The sequence below is a fragment of the Neomonachus schauinslandi genome, chromosome 14 (assembly GCF_002201575.2).
Source record: "Neomonachus schauinslandi chromosome 14, ASM220157v2, whole genome shotgun sequence".
Classification (NCBI taxonomy): domain Eukaryota; kingdom Metazoa; phylum Chordata; class Mammalia; order Carnivora; family Phocidae; genus Neomonachus; species Neomonachus schauinslandi.
In genome coordinates this window covers 14612021-14629686 of record NC_058416.1, presented here as the reverse complement: position 1 = coordinate 14629686, position 17666 = coordinate 14612021, and the positions used below count along the sequence as shown (strand labels likewise).

Below are 17666 nucleotides of genomic sequence, written 5' to 3'. Positions count from 1 at the left end.
TCCTAGAAAATCTCATAGGCCCTATGAACTGTGCCCGTAATACCTAAAGAACAAACACCCCTAAAACGGATTCTTTTCTGTCAGGGAAGACTTTCAGGTGAACAGGACCATGTTTCCCAGAATCTGATTTTCGGGGCATTACCCAATACTTGTTATTTAAATCAGATTATCTAAAAAATAAGATATATGTAAGATATTTGTAAGATAAATGTAAGATGGACCAGTTCTATAAACTGCCTAATTCTATCATCAGAATTCTTTCCAGCAGATATCCAAAGACTTTTCTAATTTCGCTTCATAGCATTTTCTTAAATACCACCCCTACCATTCTAATATCATCTGTGTGAAGGTTTTTCACTCTCCCCTAGGAAGAATTACCCAGCCCTGCCTCTGTATTCTCTTTGCAACACTTAAAACCCTAGGATAGCCCTTATCACTGCCTGACTTGTATTAATCATCAGTGTCTATAATCTCTTTAGATTACAAGTTTATAAGACCAAAAATCATGTCCTATTCAATATTGTTTCTCTCTTGTTTTGCATAGTGCCTAAAAATATTTGAGTTTAGTAACTGTTTATTGAACCCCACAAACACAGCATGTTCACTTAAAATCCCATTTGTCCAGCCTGCATCCATCCAGATCACACCCCAGCCTCCCACACCCAGTTTAAGCCCCCAACTTCCTTAGAGCCCTATTAGTCCACTTCTCTGAAATCCCACAATCAGGCAGTTCATGGGTCATATTTTGGCACACAGAGAAAATATACGAGAGTATATAACTGCTTCCTGTGTGTGCATTTTGTCACCCAAGCTATTTGGGAAAATACTAGGCATTAACATCATTAACTGCAATTTACAAAAAGCACATTCTACATTCAAATTTTTTAAATCATTACTGTGAATTTTTTAAGTCAGTTCATAATTTTACTAGGCGTAAGACTGAACTCCATTTTTCTCCCCTTGGTAAACTGCAGTTTCATTTTGTAGTTGTGTCAAGTTGTTACTGTTCACTAGGTGTAACAAAGCACATCAGGAAAAAAAAAAATCAATAGCAGTTCTACAGCTAAAACCTCAACACACTTCCTGGAAAACATTTTTAGTCACAGAGATAAACAGTTCAACGGGATTATCTCTATCTCTCCTTTAAACCCCAGTGAACACATCCTGGGAAAAAAATACATTTGTTGGGATAAAATTTTATCCAAACCTGCAAGGGCACATCTAACAGTGTGGTGCTTCTTTGATAACATGATGAAATACATAAAATGTCCCTGCTCATTCCCTCCCTTCCATGAACATCACTGGATCCAGAGAGTCACAACCACCTCTCTAACAGAAGGCTTTCTGAGGAATCGGAGTTTATTGGAAAACAGCGATCACTTATACTCTCTTATTTTTTGAAAGAGGTATAGAAAGACTAAGACTCTGATTCATACTTAGCCTGTATGTCTCTATGCGTATGTATTAATATGTGGTTGTATTTACAGAGTAGAATCCTACTAAGATACTAATGTAAAAAAAGTAGGATTCCACCTACGTAACAAGATTTCCACATTATCAGAAATGTATACTCGTCCTTATATGGTCAGAAGACATTGTCTGATCCTCAGCATAGACTCCATGGCAGGCCGCAGTGCTCTGTGCTTAGTTAAATGGGATTTGATTTGGAGGGGTCTGGGTGGGTGTACACATACACCCACGCAATTTTAAAGCAGCAAGCTGATGCAAAGAGACTTTATATGCAGCTTCTTCTAACTGAACCACCTGGAAAAAATACAGGGCTTCATTTGCCTACAAACTCTCGATCTGACCGCGCAGAATGAGTAAGAACGAGGTGGACCCTGTGGTTTAAAATATCCAAATGCTGTCTCTGAGCTCAGCACTCAAAGAACTCTTCCCATACCTGTGGTTAATCATCGCTACTTCAAGTCAGGGCACACACAGCCAGGTCTCCTGGGTAAAGAGCTTGTCCTCTCTGTTTCCCGCAGTGCTAGTGCTGCTCATTCTGTCCATGAGGCGGCACCGGAAACAGCCGTACATCATCGACGACGAGGAGAACATCCACGAGAACATCGTCCGCTACGATGACGAGGGCGGCGGAGAGGAGGACACCGAGGCCTTTGACATCGCGGCCATGTGGAACCCCCGGGAGGCGCAAGGGGGAGGCGCCCCCAAGACGCGGCAGGACATGCTGCCCGAGATCGAGAGTCTCTCCCGCTACGTGCCTCAGACGTGCGCCGTGAACAGCACGGTCCACAGCTACGTGCTGGCCAAGCTCTACGAGGCCGACATGGACGTGTGGGCCCCGCCCTTCGACTCCCTCCAGACGTACATGTTCGAGGGGGACGGCTCCGTGGCCGGGTCGCTGAGCTCCCTGCAGTCGGCCACGTCGGACTCGGAGCAGAGCTTCGACTTCTTGACGGACTGGGGGCCCCGCTTCCGGAAGCTGGCGGAGCTCTACGGGGCGTCGGAGGGGCCGGCGCCCCTGTGGTGACGGAACCCCGGAGGCAGGCGCGCGTCCAAACGCAGACGTTCTCGGCGGACGCTCGCCAGGCTCGCGGTCGGTGCGGCCAACCACATGAGCAATACTGTGCTGGGGAGTGAGAAGGGGGTGAGCAGCGAAGAGAGCTCTCTCTGGATCAGCTTTACTTGGTTACATTAAGTTCGGTAATCGAAAGGAAACGCAGGAAGAGGGGGGCAGACGCTCCAATTACCTTTCTTTCCTTTTTTCTTTTTTAATTTCTGTGACACTGTATTCAAGGGCTTGGAGTCCAAGGTGAGGTTATGGCGAGCTTGGCTTTTCTCTCCCATTCGTCAAGGCCTTTGTCACTTTATCACTTTGCCACCCCTGAAGAGTTTCTGGTCTTACACACACGGGTGGCAACTGAAGGGAAGTTTGACTCTCGCATCCTTCTTTCTTTTTACCTCCCTTTTTTTTTTCCCTCCATTTAAGTGTTTTGCTGGCTCATCAAACCGCGCAACCAACCCACACAAAAGAACACTGAAAAATTGTTACTCTGTGAAATTAACCTACTTGTCCTGGGATGGATGGAATTTCTTTTAACCCTTTTGAGACAAGGTTAAGGCGAATCGGCCTTGCATGACTGGGGGGTGGGGGTGGGAGAAGGAAGAGGCATTGACTTTGTGCTCAAGTTTAATGGCTGAACCAAGAGTTGTTGGCATTACAACGAATCCAACTCCATCAAGTTAGAGTGCTCTGTTCTCTTGGCTCTTTAACTGTGCCCCTGCAAAATTGTTCAGAACGAAACCAGAAAATCTGCCTCTTTTGCACTGTAGATGTCTCTTCCATGTGCCAAATGTGAAGATTAGATGCTACAAACGAAAGCCAAATAAAAAGAAGTATCTGATAAAAGCATGGGTTAGAGGGCTTTCCTAATCTGTGTGAGGTCAATCCAAGGGATGTTTACATACTGTAGATAACCTACTTGAACAAAAATCAGTATTATAGAGAATAAATGGATGTAAGAAAATTACATGTATAAGTTTTGTATATTTGTTAATAATTTTGGTAATAAATATGATGTACTGCATCTCAGTACCCTAGCACTTCTTTTAATAAAAGTTAAATAGAAGGGAAAGTCTATCGCACATTTGTTTAATTGCGGAGCACAAAGATGGCCTTGTGATCTTGACCTAGCCTCAGGTTCCTGGGGCTGGAGCTGATTCATAAGGCAAAGGCGGCTGCAGAGAAGTATGACACTGTGCATTCTTTTCCAGTCGCTGAACACACGAATGTTGTGGTTCCAACTGTTAAGCTTTTCATGAACCGTCTTCATCGCCCCATCTCTGAAAAGAGTAAAGGATGGTTTGATGATATCAATGATATAATGGTGAATTGTGCCATATTTTTCATTTTGTGAGAGGGTTTTCCACATAGCCACCAAAAGACAGGCCACTATGCTACTTTTATCTCTATTGGCAAATCAAATATGTACAAACATGTGTACAAATATATACGAAATCTGTACAGCTCACCGACACTGGGCGAGTTCACAGAAGGCTGGGACCATATTTTATTCATCTTTCCTTGCCCCATAATTGATTGTGAACAAGATAGTTTTCTGTGGGTCTTGTTTATAAAAATGGTTCTCAAATGTTAATGGGTGTCAGAATCTCCTAGAACACTTGTTAAACAATAGCTTGTTGGGCGCTATCACCCTGGAGTTTCCAATTCATTTGATCTGGGGCATTTTGCATTTCTAACAAGTTTCTAGGTGGTGATGATGCCACTGGTCCAGGAATCAGACTTTGAGAACCTCTGTTGTATGGGCCACTCTCTCTCAAACACAGGAAGATTAGATTATCAGCCCACTCGCACTGGAGCCCGTCCCATCCGTAGAATCTGTGATTTTTTTTTCCCCCAGTATAAAGGACAGTTTGGCAGAAGTGTGTGAGAAGGCTGAAGAGGGTCCAGGAGCCAGAAGGATGTGTTTTATGGTCTATTACATGGTACACTAACAGCCAAGCAAATTCTTATCATCAAATTTCAGTAGACTAACCCTTTCTTCCCATGAAAGGCAGCTCTCGCACCTCTGCTATGAGGGTAAGGTGTGATATAAAAATAAATAAACTTAGCAAAGAAAGAAAGAAAGCATGAACTTGAGTCCAAACCAGCCTCTACAACATACCAGTTATTTGAATGTGAGCAAATTAGCCCCTATAACATTTTTCCTTTCTGTCACTAGCCCTGAGGATAATTTTGTGACTATTTCACTTGGTATTGCATGTGTTAAGGACTGGGAACAGCTGTTATCCTAACCACAGGAGGTTATCATGCCCCACATCCTGCAAATGTGGTACCCATAATACTGGGCTTGCAGTGATTAAACAATCTCCTGGAGCTTCTGGTCCCTGGGAGGATGTTTAATGGTGTGATACAGGAAGTGTGAGAGAAGCACAGAATAAGAGATCCATTTCAGCTCACACTCTAAGCTGAAAGAGACTCTTCCTCCAAATGAGTTTTAAAATTTCCTTTCCACTGCCACAGTTTACCAGAAATGCTGGTCCCTCTGAAAAGAAAACATTATCACCACCAGATGGAAGGCAGAATGTGATCAGGTCAGGCAAGAGAGCTGTAAAATTATTCAGCCATTGCTTTGTTAACAGGTAAAGGAGCTAGCCTATAACTTACATGTTGGGGGGAAACAGGAGCATCAGTAGGAATCAGTAAGACAGTCTGAAACCATTCTGGAACAAGAACACAAGCAAATAAAAATGATCAATGAATTTTCTGAAACAAACAGACTATCCCAACATGGCAGATGGCAAAGACAAAGATGGAATGGTTCACACACAAAAAAGTCTGTACATCCTGGAATCAAAATTCAGACAAGCCAAAATCAGTGCAGGCACATTGATTACAGCTTGTTACTAGTTCACTAGTGATGCAGAACTGGACCTTGATGTCAGAACTCATAATATATTCTTCATAGTGGTAGGACTACATTAACATGGGATACACTCTACGAGCCTGGATTTAGGAAGCTTTTGTTTAATTCTAAGGGTCAAGGTTCTGATATTGGGAGTGGACAAAATTACATCAAGGAATCTTCTTTTTAAAATGATCTACTAATGACACATACCTGTCTCTTGTGATTCGTGTTTTGCAAAAACCGTGAGTACTAACTTACAGTATGTGCAATTAACTATAACATTAATGGGATGCCTGGGTGGCTCCGTCAGTTAATCGTCTGCCTTCAGCTCAGGTCATGATCCCAGGGTCCTGGGATCGAGCCCCACATCGGGCTCCTTGCTCAGCGGGGAGCCTACTTCTCCCTCTGCCTGCCACTCCCCCTGCTCGTGCTAGCTCTTTCTCTCTCTCTCTGACAAATATAAATAAATAAATTAATTAATTAAATTAAGAAAAATAAACGATAACATTAGCCCCAAACAAAATTTTTCTAAAATCTTTATTCCTGAGACAGGAAGCTTGCAAATCCTACCCCATGTGTTTGGCTACACTTTTGGTTTTGAAAGGATTGTCAGAGGGCTGATGATGAGGGTGTTTCTTCCACCCCAGTACTTTTGCTACTGTGGCTGCCTTTCTGGTACAAATGATGACAAGGGTTACTTCCCATCCCAGAAAGCCTTGGAACACTTCTTGGGAGTATCGACTCTCAAAAGCCATTAAAACTACCTATGAATCTCTTCTAATTTTTCAGAAAGGCTGAATCCTAGCTTCTCTTTTATTATTTCCATGTCTTCCCCTTCCTCCCGAATCCCCGTTTTGTGACTATTGGTGCATAAAAAGACCCTCCAAACTAAGTGGTGTAAAAAGACAATGACTTTATCATGCTCACAGACTCTGCAGGTGGAAATTCAGGAAGGATCCACCAAGGACAACTCCTCTCTGCTCCACAATGTCAGGACCTTAGCTGGGGTGACCAAAGGCTGGGGGTGACTCATCAACCTCCTCCATATGTCTGGGGGTTGGTGCTGGCTATCCAGACCTGACAAGGCTGCCAACAAGACCTCCTCATGGCTCCTTGGGCTTCCCCACATCACAGTACTGAGTTCCAGGAGTGAACGTCCCAAGAAAAGACAGAAACTGAATCATCTTTTATGACCAGAAGTCACATAACGTTACTTCCACAGTAGTGACAAGCCTCCCCATGTTGAAAATGAGGAAACATGAACTCCACCTCTCAACGGGAAGAGTGTCAGGGCTACATTGCAAGAAGAAATAATATGCCCACTGTTGGAAAGAGTGATCAGCCACGTTGTTCTTCCCCTTTTTCCGCCTGCCTCCTCCCTGAATCCCAGGAATCATTTTTGGTTCTAGTCACTATTCCCTTTCTCTCTTCTACTCCTCCTCTTCTCTATAGACTACATTTTTGTTCTATGGTTATATTATTCTTCTTTGAAATTAAGTCGTATCCCTACCACACAGTACTCTAAGAAGTAAGTGAACATTCCATGAAAACAGCTAGCAAAATATCCAACATATAACAAGCATATATTTTTACTGAAGTATAATTAACATACAATAAAAATATTTAAGGTATATAATTTAATAAGTGTTGACATACATATATACCCATGAAGCCATGACTACAATCAAGATAGTGAGTATATCTGTCACCCCCAAAGGTTTTCTCACACCCTTTCATAATACATCCATACTGCACCTGCCTCTCCCCTGCAACTCCAATCAACCACTGTTGTGCTTTCTATGGATTAGTTTGCATTTTCTAGGGTTTTATATAAATGAAATCATACAGTGTGTACTTTTTTGTGTGGGCGTGGGGGAGATCTGGATTCTTTCACTCAGCATTTTTTGAGATTCATCCAGGTCACTGTGTGTATCAGTAGTCCATTGCTTTTTGTTGCTGAGCAGTATTCTATTTACAGATACGCTACAACCTGTTTTTTTTGTTCATCTATCAGTCTCCTTGGGCTGCCATAAATACCATAAAGTGGGTGGCTTAAACGACAGAAATTAATTTTCTCACAGTTCTGGAAGCTGGAAGTACAAGATCAGGGTGCCAGCATGGTTAGGTTCTGATGGAGGACCCTCTTTCTAGTTTGCTGATGACTGCTTTCTCACTGTGTCCTCACATGGTGGAGAGAGCAAGTGAGTTCTCCAGCCTCTCTTCTCATAGACACTAACCCTATCAGATTAGTGCCCCACCCTTATGACCTCATTTAACCTTAATGACCTCTTTACTCCAAATATAGTCACATTAAGCATGAGGGCTTTCAACATACAAATTTGGGGGAGACACAATTCAAGCCATAGCAAGTCACGTGTTGATGCACATTTGCATTGTTTGCAGCTTTGGGCCATTACAAGTTAAGCTGTGTGAATATTTGCTTACGAGTCTTTGTACAGATAAATATTTTTTCTTCTCATAGATAAATACATAGAAATGGAATGGCTGGAATCATGAGGGTATACGTTTTGTGATGTTTAACTGCCAAACTGTTTTCCAGTCTTTTTATCATTTTACATTCCCAAGAGCAGTATACGAGAGTTCCTATTTCCTCCACATGCTCACCGCCCCTTGGCATGGTCAGTTTTTGTCATTTTAGTCATTACAATAGGAGTATTATAGTATCTCACTGTGGTTCTAGTTTCTGATACCCTAGTGACTCATAATGTTGAACATCTTTTCGTGCACTTTTTCACTATCCATATATCCTCTTTAGTGGAGTATCCAGATGTACTTGCTCATTTTTGATTGAGTTGTTTGTTCCATTATTGTTGAGTTTTGAGATTTCCTTATATTTGCTAGATATAAGTCCTTTACCAGGTACATGCTTTGCAAAGATTTTCTCCCAGTCTGTGGCTTTTCATTCTCTTAACAATGTCTTTTGAAGGGCAGGAGTTTTTGATTTTAATAAAACTCAATTCATCGATTTATTCTCTTATAGATTGTGCTTGGGTGTCATCTCTAAGAAATCTTGGCCTACCCAAGGTCAGAAAGATTTTCTTCCATGTTTTATTTTAGAGTTTTATGGTTTTAGGTTTTAATGTCTAAGATCCATTTTGAGTTTATTTTTGTAGATTAGCAGGTTTGAATTGAGGCTCTTTTTTTTTTTCTTTTTTTTCACATATGGATATCCAATTGTTCTAACTCCATTTATCCAATTATTATAACTCCATTTTTAAAAGGCTCTCTCTTTTTAACTGCTCTGCTTCTGACCCTTGTTGTGAGTTGAACTGTGTCTGCTAAAAGATAGGTTCAAGCCCTAACCCTCAGTACCTATGAATCTGACCTTATTTGGACATAGGGTCTTGGTTTACAGATGTAATCAAGTTAAGATGAGGTCATCCTGGATTAGGGTGGGCCCTCGTCCCAAGACTGGTGTGCTTATAAAAGAGAAAATTGGACAAAGGAACAGAGACACGGGGAGGGGAGCACCACCGAGGCAGAGGTTGGAGTGATGCTTCAAGAAGGATTGCTGGCAACCACCAAAAACTAAGACAGAAGCACGGGACAAATTCCCCGTCCAAGCCTCCAGAAGGAACCAACCCTGCCCACACCTGGATTTCACACTTCCAGTCTCCAGAACTGTGAGAGAATAAATTCCCATCGTTGTAAACAACCCAGTTTGTAATTGGTTATGGCTTCCCTGGAAAACCAATACAAGCCTTATGCAGTACATTTTGAAAGATCTATTTTAACATAAAAAATAACTAAGCATGCATCCTTTACGTGCCCCTGTCATTTTGGCTGGATCTCCAACACATATTCATTAACTAATTTGTGTGTTTGCCTTGTGGGATTTCTTTTTATTTCGACCCAGCCACTGCACATGTTCTGAGGGAACGGAGAAGGCCTCTGAGGAGGCCCGTTGTCTGGCAGGCCGCAGGCGGCAGCCGCCCTCTTCAGCTGACTTGGCAGCCTGTGAGCAGCTCTCCCAGCTCCAGGCAGGGGGTAGGGAAGAATGAATCACCAGATGGCTGAGAAGAGAAACTTCCATTCATATGACCCCACTGACGTGGGTGGTGCAGAGAGGTTGCAGAGAATGGAGAGAGGCGTGTTGCTTGCTGAAAACAGCACTAAGTGCCCACTGGTCCTCATGCTCCCCAGTAAAAAGACAACGTTCTGAGTGGTGTCCTACACTCTGCTGTCATGTGGAGCATGGGTGCCATACCAATGAGTTCCCCCTGGGCTTGACTCTGTAGGTGAGGAGCCGCACCACAAAGGGAAAAAATTCACCTTCAAAGAGCAGGCGGCCTGGTCTCCTTCTGTCCCTCCCACTGGATATTCCCTGGCTGGCCCAGGAAGCTGATGTAGTCCTCTGTGTTTCCCTGCCAGGCCCATATGTAGTGACAGTCAGTCATCCTAACTGCTATTCTTCACGAGGCTACTGAGGGGCCCTGGCTCTCAGGCCTGGTATTTACCCCCAGGATTAGCCTCATCAACCTCAAATGTTTATGTTTGCCAATGACTCCTCAGGACTTCAACCATTGGACTATCTGATGGTCAGTGCAAGATGAGATTCTTAAAGGAGGGACATTCCCTGAGGATGAATATTACTTACAGCCAAGAGGGGACACAGGTCCTCATGAGCATGCTCTAGGCTGACTGACATCCCAGCTACTGAGCTGCAGAGTTTCAGAAAAAGAAGGGAGAAGGAAACGGCCAACTATTGAGCACCGACAGGAACGCAGGTACTGTGTCTGGTGCTTTCACACAAAGTATTTCCCACACATTGAAATATAAGTAAAGTACAGACCTCAAGTCAGAAAAGGAGATAAAGCCTTGTATGACACGCTCACCTTGCACACTGATGCCGTTGGTTCCTCTGGGAATTAGAACACATAGTAAGCTCTGCACACACTCTTTACCATGGGTTATTGATATCCTCGTACACCTTATGCCTGGAGGATGGAAGGCTGGCCTTCACAGTGGGCAGCGAAGCCAGGTGAGGACAGCTGACATGAGTCATCTGAGAAATACTGAGTAATCATGCTTTCCAAGTTCCAGTCTTGTGTTCTTTCCCCAAACCATGATTTCACTACAGATGTAAGAATTTTTTAAAAATAGATGTCATTGGATAGGACTTCATTATCAGGGACCTTATATAACCCAGGTTAATCTCCTGTCAAAGGAGCAGGAAGCTATTTCCGGAGGACACTGGCAGGCAGCCATATTTACTGTGTGTCCATACCTACAAACTGGGTACAAATTCTCTGTAAACTCAAAGCCACTTACCCCATCCAGACTCCCACATGGATCTAAGCATATGCCATGTATACCTCAGGCAAATTGGGCAAACAGATTATTTATGGGACTTGGCAGAGAAATCTTCATCGGGATTTTTAGTCACCGTCTCTGTGACAGCACCCACTGTGACAGTGAACAGGTAAAGTGAATAATAATACATCCAACCTGGAAGGTCAAGTCCTGCTCATATTTCTAATTATTAAGTATACCATTATTGAGAGCCTCTCTGTAGCAGTCTCCTACTGTGGAGACTGTTCATTATTCAAAGCTGTTACTTGTTGCAGACATACAACAGCACAAGTGGAAATGGCTCTAGTATAATCCTTTTCTTTGGGGGCAGGGGACAAAGTTTTTTTCTTGAAATGAAGTGGAGTGCTTGTTTCTCCTCATTTCATTTCCATGCCTTCCTCACTGTTAGAGTTCACTGGTAAACTTGAGCCTCGATTAAAAAAGAACTTGATTAGGGATCATCCTTTAGCAACACCTTAATTGGTCTATTGCCCTCCTATCTAAACACCTTCTTATGAGGGAAAAGAAAATGATGGGACACTCCCATTTTATCTCGAAGAGAAAAAAAAAGAACACAAAAAGAAATTTCAGGTCGCAGAAATAGGAACTCACAGCACAGAAGTCCCTATAGGCTCCCACTAACCAAACATAGACTAGGCTCAAAAACGCCAACATAGGAGAAACATGACCATCTAAATGAGGGTCATATTAATTGTATTACTTGACCTTCCTTGGCCGAGTTTCCTAATAAGGCATAAATGGATCAACTAGATAAATAGCAAGCTTAAATAGATAGGTTATTTTTATATCTTCTATATTAACCAACACACTTGGGAGCCTAAATTATTGAATAGTAATCATAAGACTTTTCAAGGGATGACTATATATCCTTTGTCCTTCTGTTTTTAAGTCTTTGCTTACAAACGGCATTATTACCCACCGTTGTGTCCTAAGAGTTTGCTCAGCAGCATACTCAGTTCTTTGGTCCAAGTTCCATACCGCGGAGGGGGAGTATATTCTCCCTCTGCAGAGTGAAAGGATTGGTGATGTCAATGTATAGTAACCGCAGAGCTGAAGGAAGAAAGCTGCAGCACCTCGATGTGGGAGAAATTAGGGCGGTTCACATATATTCCCATTCTCCTCCTTGCAGGCACACCGTAGGGTCTGCACTTCTCTACCTTTCAGAGTTAGACCTGGCCATGGGACTGCACTGAGCAAATGAAATAAGAGCAGGAGTCCTGAGCCAGTGTAGGATTTGCCACATTCCCTGTCCTTGCTAGAGTGATTTTTAAAGTCTATGCCAAGATGGAGCCTCTGTCAGCTTAGGTCCTTGAGTGGCTGTGTTAAGTAGGGTCCTCCTGCTGGCTTGTAGCCAGAGATAGAAATGAGAGCTGTCCCAAGACAGAGACATCAGCTTTTGTGGTATTAAGTCACTGAGATTTTGGAGTTACTTATCAGCGAAGTATAAGTTTGCCTATCCTGACTAACACAACAACAAAAATTGTTAACTTCTCTTAAGAGGAGAAACTAACCAACTGGTATACCTGCTACAACGAGAATGATGACATCTGAGGCCTCATCAAGAAGGCAATGCATGTTCCCTGTTGTTGTTTTTTCTACAAGAACGAATTTCATTGACCAATTCACCTTCTTCCATTTCTCCTCAAATTAGCAGTACAGTACACATTTTCAAGATTAAAGGCATAAAATAGCACTGCACCCAGAGATGGACAGGCTCAGAGGCAATGTAGCCACATGACAATGCAGCTATAAGCCAAGGGATGCTGAGGATTGCTAGCAACCACCAGATGCTAAAAGAGAACAGATACTCCCTTCGAACCCCCAAGAAGGAACCAATCCTGCCAATACCTTGATTTTGGACTTCCGGCTTCCAGAACTGTGAAAAAATAAATTCCTGATGTTCTCTGCCACCCAGTAATAGGCACTTGGTCACGGCAGCCCTAGAAAATGAATACAGTGACCTTAGCTGTACTTTCTACCATTCCTCAGTCTGCTTGGCATTTTTATGATGAGTCTTTACACAATGGTCCTGCACATACCTGTGTTTTAAACCTTGATGCTTTCCAGGCCGCTTCCCGAGTGAAGTAAAAGAGGGCATGAAGGCTAAACCCTTCTTTCACCAAATAAACCCTACCACGCAATGTCTTGTTCATCCTTTACTCCCTCCTCCAAGACCTTCCCAGAACCTAGCACAGCACCTGGCTCTCCAAAATATTTGTTTAGAAAATTACAGAACAAATATTGGATATTACTCCTTATTGTACCTCTCATCTCATACTAAACGGTGATTTAGGACAACTGAATTACTGTCTGTTAGTGCTGGCTCACTTCATGGCCAATTACCAAACAATAAACTGGGTCACTTTGGTAGCCAATCTAAATCAGTCCATCCATACATAGTGCCAACTATTCCATGGTCCATTAATGTCATTTTCATCAATGATTTTATCAAGTCAAGCAAAGGAACAGCTGATCACCAGAGCCAGGCTTGGGTGCTTGAAGTAACAAATCATCATTAATCACTGAGGGCAGAACAAGAAACCTAAGATTTAAGAGGCAAAAGTAAAAGTTAATCTGAAAAAATGGGATTCCATGTTTATATAGCCATGTCATCAATGATTGTGTACACATACCTCATTCCTCAACAGAATTTCTCTTTATTCATTTGTTATTTGTCTTAATGACTTGGCTCACAGGTAAGATATCTGCTGGCTTCCATATACACTCAACTTTCTTTCCAAGCATAAGGCAAAGCCAATTTTCTCATTCTGGCTGGGAAGGAATCTTAATTACCTTAAGACCCAGCACATTTCAATCTCGTGAGGACTGAGTTTCGCCATATTAAAATGCCACCAACACACAGATTTCTGTCTCACACACAGAGAAAGCCAATTGAAGGTCTTCCCCCAAGCCACTTAATGCCTGGGAGAATCTCCAGTCAACTTTATCATTTGAAACCATATCCCTTACAGGCAAACAAATGGTCCTTAAAGCCTCCCTTTCACCATTAATCTTCCCAATTTGTGGCATTTGGATGATGTTTTAATTAGCTCAGCTGCTTTATCATTCCCTTAAGTATCTCCAGCTATCTGCTGGCTTCCTCCGGGTCTCAGGAAAATGGCCCCCTTCCCCAGAGGTGGCTAGGAAATCTATATTTGCTTTCACAGTTCTATGACAAGCAGTTCATCTTCTTATTTCCTTTCCACTGCTAGTCATTAAATGTTAAAGGCCTTAGCAAATTCTTGGTGCCCTGATCCACAGTAGATCTGAAACGGGAAAATCAACTGAAAGCTAGACTGTGGGTGTTCCTGTACCCATCTCAGGACCAGACCGGTCACAAAGGTGGAGTAGCTGACTGTCTACTCTGGGTTCCAGAAAGGATCTCAAACTTCTTAGTGTTCCCCTCTGCGCCCAGATCCTCTCTGAAAATGCAAGAAACTTGAGAGAGATAAACCGTCTTTATGAAGACATCTTTTCGCATTGTAGCATTGCTCAGGGCACTGAGGTGACGATAATTTCTGTAAAGCCAGGGGAAAAAAGGCTCTGATGGTGCCGGAGTAGGCACAGAATACAGAGCCAGAGAGGATCCGGAGAGCACATGATAGAATCCATGATCTCTGATCAGACAAAACATGGTTACCCCATTTCAGAAATAAGACAACTGAGTCCTTTAGAATTAAGAATGGTACCCTGTTGGGCGCCTGGGTGGCTCAGTTGGTTAAGCGACTGCCTTCGGCTCAGGTCATGATCCTGGAGTCCCTGGATCGAGTCCCGCATCGGGCTCCCTGCTCGGCGGGGAGTCTGCTTCTCCCTCTGACCCTCCCCCCTCTCATGTGCTCTCTCTCTCTCTCATTCTCTCTGTCTCAAATAAATAAATAAAATCTTTAAAAAAAAAAAGAATGGTACCCTGTTGAACAGCAAGAAGACACTGATCCTTGAAAATGTGTATGACTAGAGGACAGAAGAGAACAGAAAAGGGCAGTGGGAAGGTGCCAAATCCTAGCCGGCTCCTTCATAACTGTGCCCAGAATTTTCTCCACTATGTGAAAATGGCAGTGCCACCCGTGAAGGTGACACATTAAACCAACACCAGTTATGGCTCTGAAGAAGTAGGACGTGAGAGAGGAGAGTTTGCATGAGGGAGGGGGTGCCGGGCCCAGGAGACACAGTGGTGGGGGTAAGAAGCAGAGTAGAGAGCCAGGGACATTGAAGGCTCTGGATATCAGGCTGAGAAAGCTGAGAAATGGGGAGAGCAGGGGCACCTGGGTGGTGCAGTCTCTTAAGCGTCCAAATCTTGATTTTGGTTCAGGTCATGATCTCAGGGTCATGAGATCCAGCCCTGCATCCGGCTCCACACTGGGCCTAGAGCCTGCTTAAGATTCTCTCTCTCCCTCTGCCTCTCTCCCCCCTGCCCCACCCCTGCTCGCTCTAAATAAATAAATAAGGAGAACAAAGACAAAGTTCACTTCTTTGTTGTTTGGAAGCTGGAGCTAGCCCTGATTTTATTCCTATATTCAAGATAGATTGACAAGTAGCAGGGGGAGTGGCCAGAAAGAAGTCAAAGTAAGGTAGAAATGAGCAAAGCCGGAGCTTTTCTGTGTAAAATCCAGTGTTCCAAGACTTCTACAGTAACGTTCCAGGTCAGAGATCTACAACTACACTCTGGACCTGATCCCCACTATGGTGGACATGGCAACAGATCTGTTAAGAGTATCTGTCTCTAAGTAACAGAAAAGCATATTAATGGCGGCCTAAGCAAAAATTTCTTTCCCTCACAAACAAGAACTCCGTGTCACCTCGGTGACTCAGTGTCAGGGCCAACATTGCTGCAATTTGCAGGTCACAAGATGGCAACAGAAGCTCCAAGGAGCAAATCTCACACTGTGTTCAAAGGCAGGAAGCTGAGGACAGGGCTAGGTCAGATTCTTTTCTGTACCTTCCCTTACCAGGGAAGAAAAATCTTTCCAGGAGGGTCCCAGCAGATTTCTTATGTTCTTGTTGGTCTACGTGACATTCCTGTCCTTAGATTAGGGACTGTGCCCAGATTCCCAAAAATGAAGAGATCCCCTTCTGAAGCCTGCCCAAAGAGGTTGCCCCAGCTCCTTCCTGTGAGCCTGGAAGATGGGGGCGGTGCCTTTGCAGGGTCTCTAACTTCTATTGTTAGTGAGATCTGAGGGTCCACTGAGCACTACCCTCGGAGCAGAGCTGTCCAGACCAGCAGAAGCAGGAGACGGCCCAGACTGCCGTAGAGAGAAAAGCATGCATCCCAGACGGGCATCCTGTCCAGATTTAGAAGCAAGAACTAGCTTTCCCAGAGGCTCCTTTGAAACTGTTAAAAGTTATAATTAGACTTTGTGCTTCTACTAAGCCTTTCATCCCAGGAGCTCAGGGCGCTTCCCCGCATCATCTCATTAATCTTCACACCATTCGAGGCAGCCGGCATCTATTGTCATCTTTATTTTCAGGATGAAGGAACTGAGGTGTAGGTACAGGTTAATGACTTGCCAGATGTCATATGCAGCCAGCTGGGGACAGGACCCGAATTGATGGGTGCCCAACTACCCCAACTCACTGAAGGCCCTGGGCAAATATGCAGAGGTCATTTACTTACCCAGATAGCATGAATCCCGAAAGGTGACTCGATGAGACTATCAGAGGTCTGGGCAAACAGGCAAGAAGAAGAACCTTGGGCCAGCCACTCGCACTTTCTGAACACTTTCCTTATTTAAACAATGAGGAGAGTAACAGCTACCCCATCTAATTCACTCAGCTGTTTTAAAGAAAAAACACATGTTTCTAATGAAACCATGTGAGCTAGGACATTTTGTAAAATCTAAGTCAATTGAAGGAGTTGGTAGAACCAACATTTAAAATCAGCCTGCTGCTTCTGGCTTACAATGACAATCCTAAATTGCAACCAGCCATTATACAGAACTCTTACCAGATGATCAAGAAATTCCCTTTTGCCAGTCAGTGTACTAAGAACCTATTTGCAGCACATACCGTATGGAATATGTGAGGTGGGACACGGGCGTAACCAGGATGTGACCCATGTCCTCTAGGAAATACAGTCTGGTGGAGAAGGTAGACAAACGAATCATTTATTTCACTGGGAGGCAAAATGAAATAAAACGTATAATGGACAAGAAAGTCAAAAGGTGGAGGTGGGGAGGAGAGGCACAGGCGGTTTGGTTCAGCCAGTAGGCTGGAAGAAGGTGAAATGGGGAAAGGAAGCCGTGCACAAAAGCTAACACAGAAGAAAAAGTCCTTAGCTCTTCTTTTTCTTTCTCAGGGTCCATCATTCTTTCCTCTGGGAAAGATGAATTCAGGGTGGTAAAGCGGCAGAGGTTGAAGGTCAGGTTCACCTTGTTTACAGCGGTGGGCAAGCATATTTGCAGAGAGAACATTTCCTCCGCGCACCCTGGGCGCGCCTGTCTCTGTGGGCAGTCTTATTTTTGGACACAGGAGGGCGCCTCTCCTCCTCTGCTGGTTTCTTCTTTGCAGCGAGCACCGCCGGCCTCCCAGCTCATATTTGGCAGACAAAGGGCTGCATCTCCAACACCTGCAGCCTAGAAGCACTGCACCAATGGCTGGGGAGCCTGGAAGACGGGGTCACAGGCATGCCCAGCTTCCAACATCTTATCTGTTTTAAACGAGCCAGGACAGATGTTCAAAAGCAATGTACACTCTAAGGACAATAATCCCTAGAAAACCCTCAGGGAGCCCTATTGGAAGACTGTCTATAGGAAAGAAAGAAACAGATTCACTAGGAGGTGGAAATAGTTTCTCTAGCCTTGGCAGAGAGGTCTCCCCCGTCCCAGGCTTAAAATAAGGGGGTAACTAATTGGCATAGCAGGACACTGTCCCTTCCCAGGGACATCCAGTGTGATGCTAAGGGGACCTACAGGAGAAGAAAGGGGCTTCCAAATCTGAGACATG

The 17666-nt window shown here is 43.8% G+C and overlaps 1 protein-coding gene across 1 annotated transcript in view; it reads left to right on the top strand.

Annotated features, from left to right (window-relative positions):
- CDH20 (cadherin 20) overlaps positions 1-2499 on the top strand; it is a 203984-nt gene extending 201485 nt beyond the window's left edge. The window contains exon 12 of the mRNA XM_021686396.1: positions 1989-2499. Within this exon, the coding sequence (XP_021542071.1) occupies positions 1989-2494 (506 nt within the window). The 3' untranslated portion in view covers positions 2495-2499. The remainder of the gene's footprint in view (positions 1-1988) is intronic.
- The last annotated feature ends 15167 nt before the right edge of the window (positions 2500-17666 follow it).